This window comes from Anopheles nili, chromosome 3 (assembly GCF_943737925.1).
Source record: "Anopheles nili chromosome 3, idAnoNiliSN_F5_01, whole genome shotgun sequence".
NCBI classification, from domain to species: Eukaryota; Metazoa; Arthropoda; class Insecta; order Diptera; family Culicidae; genus Anopheles; species Anopheles nili.
Genome location: NC_071292.1, coordinates 13270109 through 13287410, shown reverse-complemented (window position 1 = coordinate 13287410; position 17302 = coordinate 13270109). Strand labels below are relative to the sequence as shown.

Here is a 17302-nt window from a genome sequence, read left to right as displayed (position 1 = left end):
TATGCGGCAGTATGCCAGGACTCCCACCTTGGTGAGCTACGCGTTTGTGTGCTAGTTTGTTTAAGAGCACATTTACAATCCACCTCATTCTTGGAAAGTTGGAACTCATAAAGATATAAAAGCGAACTTGGAATGAGTTTATTCCGCGGAAAGTAACGATTACTCTTCCGGGTTCGTGCTTTCTTTGGCTTGGAAGTGTTACGAAGAATAGTGGTTTCAACAAAGTTTCTGATCCTAGCAACATTCGCTGGTGGATGGTTGTGCACTGTGAGCATGGAATTAATTCAATCCCTTTGATCCATTTAATCCAAGCAAGCGGTGGAACATTTTTCTTACGTGATAATATCAACTTTTCCATCGTTTGTTGCTTAAATTACGCGATCTTTAAGGACGAAAAAGTCTCCATTATGTGCTCATGCTAGATGCCCTCTTGATTCAAAAGTATTCCGTCTTTTTATCCCCATTATAAGGAAAATGAGCGCCTTACCCGGGTTGACAGTGCGCGGCTGTGATGACGTACTCGTTCGTGATCAACACTCCACCGCACTTGTTCTTCGTAAATAGCCCAAGCCAGGTGGACTCGCGGACCAGGACCTGCCAGGGCCACTCGCCGAACTTGGACGCCTTACCGCCCACTACGCGTCCGCTCTTCATCAACGGCCGCTGGCCACAAACTGCAGCAAAAAAGAAAGAAAGAAAAAAAGACCCCAACACCAACACACGTTAGTACGCTCGCCTCAGAGAAACAGCGTGTCCTGAGCACTAGAGTGCAAGTAGTTCTTACGGATTTTTCGCGCTCCAGCCGGCTGCTGCCCCGCCGTCTCGTTCGTCTCCTCACCAACGTCCTCGTCCTCGTCCTCATCCTCCTCCTCACCGTCGACGGCGTTCTCCTCCTCGTCGATCGTCTCGTCCTCGGGTGCGGCGGTCGTGGTGGTCGTCGTCGAGGCAGGGCGTTTGGTGGGGCGCTTCGTGACCTATAAGAGTGGTTTTTTCAACTGATAAAAAGTGGAGTTTGCTAATTTTCGATCATGCAGGCCAACGTTGGTGCGCACACCTACCTTGGTGGGTCGGCGTGTCGTCGTCAGCTGGGTCGTTGTTAGGTCGGCATCGGCCAGCGTAGGTCGCGGGCTGGGTTTACGTGTCGGTTTCTTCGTCGTGGAGGTACGTACCGGCTTCTTCGTGGTGCTGGTGGCCGGTGGTTTTGCGGCCGGTGGTTTCGTGGGCTTCGAGGAGACGCTGCTTGCTGCGGCCGTCGATGGTTTTGGTTTCGTCGATGGTTTAGCCGGTTTTACGGGCGTATCGCTTGCGGTCGGTTTGCTTAGGTTCGTCACGCTAGCAGGCGTTGGTTTGGAGGCTGGTTTAGTGGAGTTGCTAGGACGACGCACCTTCGTGGGTTTCTTGGATGGGCGTGACGAAGGTTTCACTGAGGTGGCATTACTCGCCAGTCCTTCATCGGCCAGTGGAGTCGGTTTGGTCGTACTCGAGGGCTTCTTCGTAGTGCTGGTGCCATTCGTTGGCTTGCGATTGCCACTCGGGCGCTTCTTCTTCTTCTTGGGCTTTGGCGTCGTGCTGGAGGTTGGTCCTGAACTTCCCTGATCGCTGGCGCTAGACACCGTCATGGATGCAGTCGTCGAAGTGAGGTTCTTACGCTCCTTCAGGATCTGCTCCAGCTCCTCGAAGTTACCGTTGAACGTCTGCACGATCTTGTTCACGAGCATGTTCACTTTATCTTCCTCGCTGGCTGGTGCACCGTAATGGCCACCAGTGAGCTTTGTCACATTGGTAGTACCAGTCGCGTCCGTGAGATTTAGATTCGGGTTGCGAACCGGTGGGAAGTTGTTGATGTCATCTGGCGTGGTGTACAGCTCGTTTTTCAGCGTCGACGTCTCCACAACCGCTGGAGGTCCGTACGTCTGCAAGCTTGGTCCTTGGTTCGCTGGCACGCGGTTCAACAACGGATAGGAAGCCGTCGAACCATACGATGCTGTCGGTCCATATGGAGCCGCGTACGTAGACGAACTACCACCATAGTTGGCACCGATCTTGTTGCCACCGTCCACGATCGTGTAGATCGCGGTTGAGGAGACGGTTTGATCCAACGCCGGACGACTCGTTGACCCGAAATATCCCTCATCCGCAAAGTCAGCCATCGAGGACAGGTACACTGGAGGTGTGTTTTCGTAGAAACCCGGTCGTGAGCTGCTTGGAGCAGGCACAGAGCTTAGCTTGTTGCTGTTGGGACCGTTCCACGTGGAGGACGTAACTAACCCAACGACGGGCTTTGGCGTGATGTGTACCGTAGGTGATGGGCTATCGGAGGCACTCGCGATCTGCACGTAGTTGACGTTAGCCAGGGTGGATGGATTCTGGTGGGAGAGTGTCGATGACTGCACGATGTACTCCGGCAGCTTGATCGTCGTTCCACCCGGTCGTTTGGTCGCGATCGTCGTGATCTTTTTCGTCGGCTGTACGGATGAAACGGCCACGGTCGAACCGGGACGAGTTGGGCCAGTGTAGTAGCCTCCATTGGCCAGTGTGTCCGTCGTGATGAGGATCGGTCTCTTAGACGTACTGCTGCTAGCTGTCACGATGATCTTCGTCGGTGGAGGTCGGTGTGTGGACGATGGTTGTGCATCACCGGAAGCTCCTCCACCGTAGCTGATGGCGCTGTTTGTGAGAAGAGTCGCTTGCACGACGACTGGTGCTAACGTGGGCCTTTTTGTGGGTTTCGGGCTGTAGACGTAGCTCGTCGAAGGTACGTTACTCGTGGTGTGTGTCACATCACCCGGTGGGTTCGTTTTCTGGGGCTTCGTGATGTAGAAGCTGGTAGGTCCGTATCGATCGTAGTCGATCGCAGATGTGCCATAGGTAGACGCCACGGTGACCGCTTCGAATTGAGGTGCCTTTGTGGCGTTTGCACCGTCCGTTTCGTACTGTGGACCCACACTCGAGTCGTTCAGCATCAGGATGATGGACTCGATCGAAGGGATGTTGTTCATCGAAACAGTCGGTTTTGACTGGGTGTTGTTGTTCTTCGTATCGTTCGTGATCGTCTGCACAAGTACGTACTGAGCGCCATCATTCGTCGCGGCCGGAGTTGGTTTCGGGCGTGGTTTGAACTGAGGCTTTGCGTAGGTCACCTTGACGGGTTTGGCCGTCGGTAGGGACGTTCCAGAAGCCGGTGCTACCGGGGATGCTTGCGGAACACCCGAGAAGTCGTTCGGATTGGCGTAGCTCTGGTCGAGCGAACCGTGCTCGTTCAACAAATCCGTCTCAATGGCTGGGTGCGTGATGTCACTGTGATCGAAGAACTGACTGTTCTCCTGGAAGATCTGGTTCGCGATTTGCTGTACACCGGTAGCCGTGATGTCGGTGCTTGTCTCCGTGGAACCAGCAGAAGCTGAACCGGGCGCAGACCCTGTGCCAGATTCACCTGAGCCAGCGTCACCGTAAGCGCTCAGTAGCGATGGGATCTCTGCGCTGTATACACCATCCTTGTCCACTTTCACGTACAGACTTTCGGAGGATTCCGTCGTTGATGATGGGTAGCCTAGTGAGGACGAACCCACCTCGTCACTTTCCGTCTTCACCTTGTTCGTGGAGGGTGAATACACCGACACGGCATCACTCGCCACGTCGTACTTGTTCGCGCTGATGCTATTCAGCACAATATCCTCATCCAGATCGTCATTCACGATGTAGTTGTTGTTCTGGATCTTTGTGTACGGTGGTTTGATCTTCTCGCTGCTCACCACGTAGCCCCCACTTGTGTCTGTCTCGAGCGAGTCCTGCTTAAGCGGGGCGTCCGCGTCCAGGGCTTCCGCGCCATACCCACCACCGCCAATCTGACTGCCAAACTTCTCGTACTGACTCGCGATGGCCGAACTGAGCGAAGACTGGCCCGCCTGTTCGGTTGTGTTGATTTGCTCCATCAGCGGATCGGTTGCTAGCGTGTCCTTCGTCAGTGGCAGCTCACAGCACGTCCCGAACAGGAACCCGTCCATGCAAGCGCCCACGACCTCACCCTGTCGCTGAAAGCACTCGTGATTGAACATGCAGATCGTTGGGCCACGCCGTTCTGGCTCACGTTTCAGCAGTGACCTCGTAGCATTGCAGAACTTTGGCGTAATTCGGTAGCCACCGAAAAGTTTCCGGCTCTCTGCGAGATGATGGAAGAAGGAAAAAACGAGAGCGATGAAAAACAAGCTAAGAGGCAGGGAAAAACAAATAAAAGCACATGTACACGACCTCCGAGAAGTGGGAGCTCCGAAAAGGTGCTGAAATGCTGTCACAACTTCAAACCGGCGTGGCGAAAGGAGCGCAGGCAAGCGGCGCAACGGTACGTGACTTGAAGCCGAACGGAACAGCCGGCCTTCCACAGCCCAGAAGGTTCCAGAGCCCTCGTTGCTGCAGTACGGTTGCAGCAGCGATGGGTAGACGGTAAATTTTACTGTCAAGTTTCGAATAAAAATGGCAAACGTACGAAGAAGCAGCTCGTCCCGGCAGCCTTTCGCCCGCAAGGATATGGATTTTCCCGTACACAGCCTCCCATTTTTTGGGTGGGTGTATGTGTATGAGCTGGTGACACCCACATGGGACGAGCTTTTACCTTCCGGTTTTGTGCTGTTCGTTGTGAAACGAAAAAAAAAACAAACGTATCGATTTTTCGTGGGCGACTGAGAATGTCCTTGTGCCATTGCGTGGGGACGAGGAAAACGAGCTCGGTTGCATTGCATTCGTCGAGGGTGAGTTGGATCCTTGTTTTGGGGCGGCCGTGGAATGTCCCATACCTTCAGCAAGCAAAATGGCTTCATTCCAGCACAGTAACAACCGCTCCGGAGGTCCTTTGGAGTGTGTGTGTGTGGAAAAGCGTGAAAACCCTTTCCTAGCCGTGAATCGTGCCCACCGTGGGATGTTTGTTTTTATCCCGGGGTGATTCGTGATGGTTCGAGCGCACTTTTGGCTGGCCAGCATGGTCACGTAGTATATTGCAATTCTAGCGCTGGCCGAGCTGGACCACGACCAGGGTTCCGAATCGTACCGCGTACTTGAGATCGGGCTTTCGGATAAGCCTGGCTCGGGCACCGTGTGCACGAAACATGAACTCCGTCGCATACTAAACGTCCCGAGCAATATCGGGAAGGATTATCAAAACCAGTAATCGCAGTAAAAATAATTCCTACCCTAACAGGAAAGGTACAATGTTATTTACGTGCCGCTAGAACGGAAGCAACAACGGGAATCGTTTAGATTTTTTTGTGTAACTACGCGTGCATATTTGATGGGTACTTATGTTTCGCTAAATCGATTGCTTTTGCCCGAAAAGACGTATTTACAGATTCCCATCCATCCAGCAGCCGCCGGAGCAACCTCCTGAAGTGCGTGCAATATTTATCCTTAGGTCCTTGCTCGTGCTATCGGCCACAATCGGTAACCGTTCTATATTAATAAACCACTCGCTAGCGCGTTCAACTGGCGCGTGCGGCGTGGGTGGCATCGTCCCAAGCTGCTCGTGTGGCCGGAACAGTGCGAAGGCGTACGCTATCCGGAGCATAATCTAGCCGATGGTACGCCCGGTACATATTTATTCTATCGCTGCGTGTTTATTTTTTGCTCACCGTCTCCGGCGTCATCATCGCCATCCGCTAACTTTGGTGCTGCCCACCGGGGGGTGGGAAAAAAAAGGAAACCGGAAAAGGTAAGGTTCTTGCCACCGGTGGCGCCAGACGAACCCGGAACGTGGGTTTTGGAGCAGGTGCAGGACAAGGAATCGTACAATCAACTGGCGGAGAAGTCGCGCACTACCGCGCACTGACGTCATGTCGCATCCGTGGGTGGGTGGGTGGGTTATCGTAAGGAGAGAGCAAAAAGGACCTTCACTCCGAATTGAACACGCTGCTTGCAGGCGTGAACTGTTAGCGTTTGAGTGCGAGGGTGGATGTATATTTCTTATTTATTGTGCCGCGTCGTTTTAGTTTGCTCACCTCCCCGGGTTCCGTGATGTCTCATTAAATATGAGCCCGAAAAGGAACTTTGAAACGAGTGTTACTTTCTCCCTTGCGTACTTTCGTTTCGCTGCCACAGCAAGCATCTCTACCGATGGGGACAGATCGCACGATTGGGCTCATAAATCGTCAATGAGTGACGCATAAAAAGGCGGAGCAGCAGGCACGAGCGCAAAGTGGAAAAGATGCGAACATCGACCGTACCCGGGGGGGCAGATGCTATCGATCACGGGAAATGCCACCCTCCCGGCTCGGGAGCGTTTAATCGCGTGCCGGAGGGCGTATGCAATTAATTTTCCCCCACCCACGGGGCGTCATTTGTGCGCCCAAAGTGAGTGTAAATTTCGCACCCCGGCAACGAAGTAAACGTCTCGCGCGTTCGACGAGCTTGCGACGAGCTTGGGCTGTTTGGGCTGATGGTTGGCAAGAAAAATGGCGCCAAACAAACGGGGGATGACTTGCCTGGGAAGGTCACCGGCACGAGCATCGTGGGAAGCTTCTCGGGAGGTCGCAAGAAGCGTTGATATGCTAACGGACGGAAAAAAAGCTACACGTTGAGCCGGCAGCGGGAACCAAGCGCCATTAATTTCAATGTTACATTCTTTGTTTTATGGGCGTGATGCGTTTGGGTCCGCTTCGTCGGAAGACCTTGGGGGTGAAAAGTGAAATCACGCACGCGAAAGTGAAACCCTGGGGGAGGACTTTCTTGTGGGAGGCGATTCTGCGTACGCAAACCGCGCGTTCATGTAACCAATATCACCGCGTGGTTGATGCAGTTGCTCCGTAGCTCCCGCAAGGGACATGGTTTTGTTTTGTTACTTCAGAAAGCTTTTTATGGGCAGCCTCATTTGCTTTATTCGGCTGTAAAGTTTCTCACAGTATGGAAATTTCGCAAATTGCAATGAAGTGTGCCTTATATAGTCACCAGAGAGGGCATCACGATCAGGAACAAGCACTTTATGTCCATTTTTGTGTTCGTTTATGTCACCGCTTTGAAACGTTTATTGGTTTAGCGTGTTTTGACATATTTTATATACAAAAACCGCTTGCAAAAAGCTTGTAGTTAAATTTTATATAATAGTACAGGAGATTCTATAGAATGTGTGCCTTTTTTTTTGGTAGCTTCAGATAAACATTTGCTTTCTGTAAGACTGTGCCCATTTGTCGGTTTCGGGTAAACCCCAGCAGCTACGCCCGTAAGCCTTGGCTAAGGATAGCAAAGCAAAACTCCCAAAGCTCCTGTTCGAAACGAACGCTTTCCCACCCGCACAACCGGCGACAAATTCCATTTAATTGTCTCCCGACACTCGGGGCTGTTTGGAGCCCATCTACCGTGCCGGTACGTTCCCAGAAAATTCGCCATCGCACAGATCCACAGCACGGATAAAAGACAATTCCATTGCAGACACGGACCGGGGGCGAAATGCCACCCGAAATGGCATGGCATTTTCCACGGACGGGGCCTAGGCAGTACGGCAACGAGGGCGAACTAGCGAGGGCGAACTGGCGAAAATAACCATTCTACTCCCACCCGGGCTGACCTGAATATTCTCTCATTAGCCCGATTGCCTGCATCCCCGAGTGCCGGATAGGTGCGCCTTTGCGTGTCCTTGCGTGTCCCGATCTCAATCCCAGAGGCTTCAGGCGAGAAAATCCATCCACCCCCTAGTTGCGGCGTTTCGGGTGTTCGGGTGATCTAATTCTGATCTATATGCAAGGACCTTTGGCGGGCGAGCGAAAGCTTGCCGAGGGGTGAAACCACCCTCGTGCACATTTAAATGCCATTCCGATCTGTCTTCATCTGCAAATCCCTACCGTATAATCCGCACACGGCACCGACACTCGACAGGATCCGGCCCACTAGCTTAAGCCATGGCTTGAAGCCTACTATAACGAAGCCTAGGCGTTCGGTGAAAGCGAACAAAAAGGTCCTTGCGACATGGCACTCGCCGCTTGCTGCCGTTACTGACCCGATTCAAACAATCATCGTTTGGCTTTCATGAATAAATATTTTCCCTTAGCGCTTGGGCAATATTTCCGCTCTCGGAACTGCGCACCAGCAGTGGACCATTAATGAGTTCGTGCAAAAAGCCAGCAAAATTGGTAAACCGTCGCAGGACGCACCGATACAAACGATTCGGCTGGGTGCCAAAAAAACAATTCACCCTGGCTCGCGTTATGCTCCACGGGCACAAATTATGTTGCTGCCGTTTCGCGGGACCAACTGCCGCTACCAAGATTGGGTGACGCGCGAGATGAAGATAGCGCGGATTAACATCTCGGTGCGATATTTTTGACGCCAATTATTATTCATTTCCCTCAGCGTGGTTCAGGTCGGTGGTATTCACGAGCCAGCTTAGCTGAGGTTAAGGAGATGATTGGGATTAAGTTTAATAAGCAGCAGCTGTAAAAAAAACAAAAACACGCACACACAAACGCTGTTTGATAAACGACGCAACAGAGCCAACAGAACCGGCGTCTGATGGATGCGTCCCGGGTTGTTCCCGCGTGGTTTCGTCCTTGGTGAAGGGAAACCCCTGAGATCTAATTCCTCGCGTTTCCCGACCGATGGAAGCGGAGGTAAATAAATAAATTGCACTTAGGGGAGAACGAATGGGCCGTAAGTGATCGAAATCAATCGAACGCGCCCGGTTCCAAGACTCTTAATTTCCCCTCATGGAGGCCTATTAATCATCACCCAGCTCGGTCGGTCCTTCTGGCCCGGGGGGAGGTTGGTAATTAGGTTGGGAAGGGCGGACTCCGATATGAAGATATTCTCGAAGCTTCCGAAGCGCGCCATAAGCCGGATGCCCGGCTGGGCGTAACAAATTTGTAATAAGTTTTCTTCCACTAAAACGCTCCACTTAAAGCCACCAGGTGGCCACCGACGCGAGGGTCCTGGCGAGGTCGCAGGCCTGTTCCGAACCCGGAGTCCATTAATCATTCGGGTAATTGGGCCAAGGGTTCACAGGTTGAAAAATCGGTTCAATTCTCGCCGGTGGCTCTCGGGTTTAGGCAACGCTTCCCAACCGGGTGCAACCGGGTTCGGGAGCAATCTAGCAAGACCTGGCCAGGCTCTAGAACTGCACCATCATCGGCATCTCGTCTAGGTGGAATCGGACGGACGGAAAAGAACACGCTCCTCACGTCGGTGCTTGTGGATGAATGCCACCGGTGGCCTCGTTTAGTTTGGTCGCTTTAATCGGTTCTTGCGTGGTTCTTGCGCCCTCAAGGTGGTAGCCGAAACTCAATTTAGTTGTTTTAATTCGCCCTTACCACCTCTGCTCAAAAGGGAAAACGGGTAGCATGGGTGGATGAGAGATGAAAGCAAACGCAAAAAGAAAACACACAGACAGACCACCTGTGCTGGGGAGGAACTTAGTTGCCTCAACGGTGGGTTGTTCTAGCAGCTACGACTACGCTTACGCTTCACTAGATGCTAGACGGTTTCAGTTTCCATTCTGTCGTCTCACATTGCCAGCCAAAAAAAAAAGCTCTTTGAGTTTGCAAAAAGAAAAAGAGAAAACTATAAAACAAAGCACGATCGGGAAGGCGTCCTTTCACATCGTCAGCCACAGCCCGTGCTTTGCCCGAGGGTTGAAATAAAAAGGGCACCGACCGAATCCGGCGAGATGATGCGGAAAATTACTGCCATGTGGGTGGCGTCTGTCTGTCGTGGGCTTCCGTCGGTTGTCGTCGTGCGCTGTTTGTATGTGTTTGCCTGTTGTCTTAGCGCGAGCTCGAGTCCTCGCGACCGTGGGCTTAGGCACGTTTTAAAATTAATGCGTTACCGAGCCGGGCGAAATAAATCTCCCGCACGTTCTGCTGGCTAAAAATAACTGTTTGCACTTTGCGATGTTTAACGTCAAATAAACGTTATTGGGGCGCGAAAATGGAGTTTTATTAGGGTGTTGTATTTTGTATCCTTGCCTACCGGGTACCGGGTGGCTTTATCGAACGCACGTGTGTGTGTGTGTGTGTATTTACGGGAGCTTTTGCGACCTTTAAGCCGGCTCCTTTTCAAACGGTGGTTTGAAAAGAAATGTGTTTGCTCTTTCGACACCGAGCTTGATGCGGAACTCTCAGCGTCTGTGAGCTTATGCCGCTATAAATCAGTTTAATTATTTATTGGTCAGCACGCCGGTACACCGGTAATTATTAAACAATCAACGTGGAAAACACACACCCACACGCATGAAAAGCACCCCACGATGCTGCGTGCCCCCAAGCGGCCGGTTCGATTGGCATCTCGCGTTAATTAGACGTGAAATAAAATAAAATCTCCAAACAAACTAACCCGCCACCTCGACGCGGACCATCCACTCGGGCATTTTTCTCCATCTCGCGCCTAATCTCGCGCTTCCCATCGACGCAGCCCATCACCACCCATCAGTCAATCCGATCGCATCGCAACCTTGACGGTCCTCCCTCGAAAACATCGCGCCTTCGAGCCGATACTGCTGCGGGGCTTTTTGCTTGTGTGCGGCTTTCTCTTTTGCCGTCATTTCTTGCTCTGTTTATTTTGCTTTCCATCTTCGAACCGTGGCCGCCGGGTTCCGTTTGTCTCGCGCTGGGCGGCCACGCACAAAGCTCAACGAGCAAATCCACCCACCGATCGCGCGTGGCGTGGAGGGTCACGTAGGGCCGTCTACAACCGTCCATTGCCCAGCGACACCACACGAAAGCATAATTGATGATAAGCGGTGCCGTTGGGCTGAAGCTTTCGGGGGGTTTTTGTCCGCGAGCGACGTAATTTTTGATCGTTTTCTCGAACCGAAACCCGTGGGGCCTGTTAGAACGTTTGACCGTTTGACTGACTGACCCCGTCACCTGGTGGGGCTCAATCGGAAGTCATAAATCGAAATCGTTCGCTTGGAAAGGGAATTAGCCGGCTTCCATTCCGGGTGGCGTGTCGTCGTTGGTGGTTTTTCCCGACTTCCTGGGTGTCCCGGAAGTCAGGGTGTGATCGAAACCAACCGGAAGCACGCCATATTCGGCCTGTTTCGGGATGACTGAACATGTTCCCTTCTGAGCTGGGGTTGTGGTGCCAAATTTGGTGCCCTCGGCAGGAGCTGAGATGCTGAAAACCAACCCCAAATCCAGCCCCCGAGCAAGGTGTGATAATCTCGCCAAGTTTTGCACCTTCTCTCGGGCGCGTGGAGCTTCTGGAGCATATCGCACCACGGGACGGTACCGGCGCTCAGGTGGATCGGTTACTTGGGCAGCTAATTTACGATGGCCTCTCGTGTGCGCTCTCGCCGGACGCCTCGCTTGGCACACTATTGGGGTCAACTGTGGGGCTTCGAGCGTGCGCGCGCGCGCGCACTCACACGCCAGATGACCGAGTTATCACCACACGATGGACTCGCGTGCGTGCGTGAAACCGGGTCGCTACGACTGGACAGTACCGGACTCCCGGGGGGTTTTTTTTTTTTTCATCGACGAATACAACGGTTAATTGAGCTGGAGAGCCCTCATCCGCAACGGCACCTGGCTTACCCGGAAGCATAATCCCTTTATCCCGCAGCGTGCGTGAATGTGGGGTTACGGGGTTGGGCACACCTTTCCCGAACATGTGTTCGCTTAATTGGGCTGAACGCAAATAAAAAACAAAAAGCCGTAGGGATTTTGGGGCCATCGGTGTGCATCGGTGAGATGCGCTTTTAGTACGGTACGGTTGCCTGCCGACAGATGGCTCTAATGGATGAGTTTGACAGATAGGTGAAGTTCAAACGGACTGCTAGCTATTGGGAAAACTCTGTAAAACGCTAACTAATTCCTGTTTCATTATCCAGCGCTAAAGAAAGTGGTACAGCTCGGGTCTTTGAAAGGGTATGACTGAATGTGTACATCTCTACGAGCTCGCAATCATCTCGAAAGGGCCAAACTGTGTACCAGCGTCCAGCTCGACCGGCTTGCAAATGGTTTGCTACTTTACGCGAAATAAATAAGGGACGCACAACCGTTCCGTTTGCAATCAATCAATCGAAAACGGGGGTTTCTATTTAACGTTCGCGGCACAAGCCGAGGCTAATTTTCAACCTAGATCGCGTTTGTTATCAGCACCACTGCCCCATCCCATTCGGTGTGTGGTCCGATTTAGATCGCATTAAACAAAGCCACTATTTTACGCACGGTAGCAGCCGGGAATTGGCTCTTGCACACGTACGCAAACAAAAGCAAAAAAAAAAGGAAAAAATCGCCACCAACCCCGCGGCGCCGGAACGTGGCATAAAACATTACGCATCGTAAACAGCTCGCACCGGCCAGTAACAGTACTCCTGATGAGCTTATTGTTGCGCCGCGCAGCTTTATATCTCCATAAAATTGATCCATTATGCTCGCGCCAGGCCGGCGTTGCATGCACACCACGGCTAGAACGTGCCTTGTGGCCACTTCCAACCAGTGACCCAGTTCCTGGTTGCCCTGCGCTGCCCGGCTGCCGGGACCTGTCGATCGTTTCTGGGTCACGGTTCGGGACTGAGGCCGGGCGAGAGCTTTTGGAATTCTTTTCTCCTTCACCGGTGGATAGCGATGTTATTCTAGAGCGTAGTGTTATCACAACGGTATCCGTTGGCCTCAAATAGCCAAAGGTACGTTCCTGCTAGATAACCATCGATTGCCTGATTGCACAGAACGGCTCGGGTTGGTTTGGGGAGCACTTTCGGAGCTTTTGACTTATTATTTTTATGCTGTTTTTTTGATGTTGTTGTTTTGTTCTTTTGCGTCTTCTAGCGCATCCCGCTAGAGGCGAGTCGGGGGATAGCGGTATTGCCCGATGGACTATAAACTGTCGGGGCAGCCGATGCAGGTGAAACGGCATTTCGCACGATCAATCGATCGGGCTCTCGATCGGACGCCCGTTTGATCGCTGGCGTTTTCGTCGGTGCTTTTTGCGAGGTAAATTCTCGCAGCCCTTTTTCCGTTTGATTTTTCTGCAAATCTTTCGCCCATTATGAAGCGATCAACTCGCAGCGGCGGAAGGTTCACACATCATTAACACCGCACTCGCACCTCGCAAATTGCTGCATTTAGTAACGCAACCCGCGCGCGGACGTGGGAAATATGGCCGCTGGGGTGGAACATTTTTTCGCCATAACTCGCCCGCCCGATCGTACATCTAAACGATGTGAACGAGCGGCAAGCTGTTCTTCCGGCAAGCGCGTCGAAAGTGGCCACCAAGGGCTAACTGTTCCTGTTCGCGATCGGTGTACGATCGCGCGAGCATGCATAATATGCGTTTGTTTGGTGGTTGTTTTTTTTTTTTCGTTGCCGTCCAAGCTTCGAGAACTTGAATGAAAAACAGCACAGAGTGAAGAAATCCTAGCGAGTGCTCTTAGGGCCCCAAACGATTTGCTTCTCTTCCCGCGCGTTATCTGCGCGTTCTTTCATTTCGCTCGCATCCAGCATCCAGGTGGCCTTAATGAGCTAAAGTTTTGAGAAAATTATGCTGAAAACCGTTTCACACCAAAGTGCGGCTCGGGCATCCCTTCTGCTACCCTTCGAAAAACCTAGAACGCAACGAACAGACACGAATTGATACGGGACGGTGGTGTGCGATTACCGTTCCATAAGCCTAGAACCAGATTCTATGATAATTCCTCGAAAGCAAATGCAGCAAACAAAAAAATCCAAACCTCCAATCGAAGTAGGCCACCCGAGAACGGGGGTGGGGACGGGGGCGATGGCGCGTGATCAGGGGTGGTGATAATTTGCACCAGCTCATCCCTCCACCTGCCATTTTCGTTTGAAAAGGGGTTGGGATGGTGGGGCAAAAATGAGCGGGTTTTGGCGTGAATTAGAAATTATAGAGACGACCCTCTGACGCCACTCGTGTGGTGTACGATTTTGGGGGGCCATTTTTTTTTTCTCGTTTTCTAGGTCAACCTTCCACTGCGAGCCCACCGGTGGGGCTGAAAGTGAATAGCCCGGAATTGAAACGGGAATTTGATGACATATCGGAAAGAAAGCGACCGATCAGGTGGCTCTCCCAGGGAGCCAAGCGAATATAGGCAATTGGTGGCTTCGAAGGGAGCACGCATGCTGCGCGTTGTTTAAACCACCCCTTTTTAGGGGGGGGGATGCGCGCGTGAAACGGCATAAAGCCTGGCAGCTTGCAATGATTACCGACAAATGAATAAAACGGTACAGAACAGGGTCTATTAATAGAGGCGCAATCGGTGGCCGCGCGCGAGAACCACTGGGGTGTAATTTAACGATAGAAAAAACAAATAAAAAACTAAAATGCCCATTTCCGACAAATCATCCCGCTCGAGTGGAAAAGCTTGACCCGATTCTGAATCACACCCGGGAGGAAAATGCCCGATCCCGTGGCCGGATGCTTGCAATCGCTGCAGAACAAACAATCCCTCCTCCCCCCAAAATCCCAAAAAAAAGCGTGATCAAGAACGATCTTCGGTTTCCTTTCGCAAAAGCACGGCGTGGAGGGTTGTTTTTTTTTTACTGTTTTTTCACCTCCCAGTTTTCTCGCCTCGCGCGAGAACCATAATCGGCCACTCCGGTTCGCCGGTATGTAAATTAACCGCACCAGATGAGGGCGCTCGTGCGAACAACAACCTCCGTTTCGGGCCGACGACTTCCCGCAACGGATTTCGTTTTCGAAACCGATCCACCCTCGGTTCTTGCTGCTGCTGCCCCTTTTTGTTTTTCACCCAAAGGTTGGCTCACACAGGGCGTTGTGGGTGCCTTGAAGGTGCCAGTTTGTCAAACCGCTCAACAACGCATGCCCCCAATGGATGGGGGTGAGTTGAGCAAGATGCGCCACCAAGGAAAAAGGGTGGCAACGTGTGCACGTACCGTGTGTGTGTGTGCGCGCGCGATCGCGAGCCTCGCTGCAACCGGGCACTAACACGCGTACACGCGCTGGGTGTCGGCTCACCCCGACTCGTTATTCCCGTTATGTCCTGGATTCCTCCACCCGGTTTTTTGTCCGGCCCAATGTGGGACATGTTGGCCAGTTGGATGGGTGGCGCAAGTGCGCTAGCGAATGCGTTTGCGCGAAGGGTTCTTTGCGCGACAAACAACGCGGGAGTATTCCGCGCACGCAGTGTTAAGGTGGACCTGGAGCTGATCGCATGGGGGTTTGCATCCGCATCGGGACGCGACCGGACGTGATTGATTGCACCCGTTGCAGCGGTTCTGGACGTGTTTGCCAACGATGGGTAATGAATACCCATCTAAGGCTCGTTCTTGGTCGTCCCTTGGTCGTCCCTTTTGCTCGAGAACGCACCGTGAAGGGCTTCCGACTCGTTGTCCATTTAAATTATCGTCATATTCTTGGGTTCGCTTGCAGACGCGCTTGGTTGGGGGATAGCTACTTCAAAGGTTTCCAGCGCGATGCGTTGCGTGTCGAGAGACAAACGATCGTTAGGGCGGTGCTTGAGAATGCGATTCATATTCAGCTTGTGGCTCGAGGAATCTATTCCTGAGAAGGGTGGCAACATTTGTGGAACCCGTTGCAACATGTTACCTCACGGCAGGGATGATCAGTGCCCTTTGCTTTGAAGCTGACTGCAATCCATTGTTTGTACGTTCAAGCGAAGCGGTCTTACCTGAAAGTGGAGGAAAAAACAACAACAACACGTAAGATTAGTGTTTGAATGATAATAGAACGTTCAAACATTCGTTGAGCTAATTATGCATGCTACCGTTCGTTATGAAATGTTTGCTTATGCATTCGAAACCCCACGTAACATCAGCCAGATCGGTGATGCACAGCTACTCGCTCATAAACGCGAATCGATACGCCCGTTTGGGGCCGTTTTATCGTTCAAAATATAACAACAGCCTACCCAAAAGCCCGCCAAACTTTGCGAAACGGGTAGGACTATCGATTGCAAAGCTGCCGCGTTGGCTTTTACAACGTCTTATTTATAGCACATCGCTCGTAAACTGTCCGCCCGTTTGTGCGGAGGTCATCCTTTTACGACTCGTGCACTCCATGTTCCGTTATGAGCGATTTCGCTGTCGTATTTCAGTGATTATAAGCGTGCGGATTGCCGGTCTCAAAGTGCCAGTAGCACTGGTAGGACTTTTTATTTTAGCTAAGCAAACATCGATGCTCGATCGGGGTTGCGCTTGGTGGGAATTGGTTTATGACGGTCTAGCGGGGCGTTAATCGGGGGAGAGTTTTTTTTTCCAACCGCCTGCCTGTGAGACAATTTTAAATGGACGAAGAAAAGCTGGCAGATAATGAATTCCCGTTCGGCTGATTATGACGCGCAGGTCGTTGAACGAACGGTGAGAAACTGATCACTTGGACCGTTGGAAGAGTTTGGGAAAACAAAAATCACGACGGCCAAAAATATACCTCGTTTGTTTGTTTTTTTTTTTGGTTTCCGCTCGCAGGATATCGTTTTTCGGTACCGAGATTGAAATGCAAATTGAGGGTACGGACGTGACGGTCGGAGAACGAAAAAAAAAAAACAAGCAGGCAAATCACCGCAAGCTCTTTATAATTGTTGCCCTTTTACGCCCACCGGACACACCAGGGTGAACGAGCGGTGACGAGCGGGAAAACGTACGTAATTAAAAGTTTTTTGCGTTGCTGCTGCCACCGTTTGGCCGATCCACGCGAGAAGAAACTTTCCCTCTCGCCAGATAAGCCCCCGGTCGGCTCCGAGGTAAATGGGTGTAATTTTCCAAAAATAGCAAACCCCCCCCCCCATAAAGAGACGGAAATTCGGCCGGTTTGCTAATTTTACGATCGCTCCGTTTGGCTGGAAAAACAATTCCCCGCTCACGGTGGAAGCGGTATTTATTTTGCGTTTTCAACGAACCGAATCAACATTTTGGGCCGGATGCCGGGGGAAAAAAAAAAACGACGCACTCCCTGCACTGTGAAGGATCCCACCGGTAGGTGCACCAAACCGAGCGGATGGGGATGAAAGTTGTCACAATAAATGATTTGCATAATTTGCCGTTCGATTGGAAAGAAGCCCAGCACGAACCCGAGCTGGTCACGGAATGGAAAACCAAACACGCACGGGTAAGAACCGATCCGAAATGAAAGCAAAACCGGGTGGAAAGCGCCTTGCGGAAAACCACCCAACCGGAACGCCATTTTTTCACCCAGCCCACTAGCCACCCAGGTGTCCCAGAATGGGGCCTACCCAGTGGGGTTAGGGTTTTTCCTTTCGGCGTTAGAAAGCGTTCAAACGGGAGCACGGAAGAACAATCCGCACGAACCGGCGCAGGAGCATTGACTGCATTGACTTCACTTTCGGGCGTGCGGTGGCGTGAAAATTTGTGCGCATTCGAACCGAACCCAGCGCGGG

At 52.0% G+C, this 17302-nt stretch overlaps 1 protein-coding gene across 1 annotated transcript in view; it reads right to left on the bottom strand.

Moving 5' to 3' along the window:
* LOC128722796 (serine protease filzig) overlaps positions 1 to 17302 on the bottom strand; it is a 32183-nt gene that overhangs the window by 2203 nt on the left and 12678 nt on the right. The window contains exons 2-4 of the mRNA XM_053816477.1: positions 1059 to 4159; positions 785 to 974; positions 488 to 674 (exon numbers count right to left, since the gene is read on the bottom strand). Coding sequence (XP_053672452.1) covers positions 488 to 674; positions 785 to 974; positions 1059 to 4159 — 3478 coding nt within the window. The remainder of the gene's footprint in view (positions 1 to 487; positions 675 to 784; positions 975 to 1058; positions 4160 to 17302) is intronic.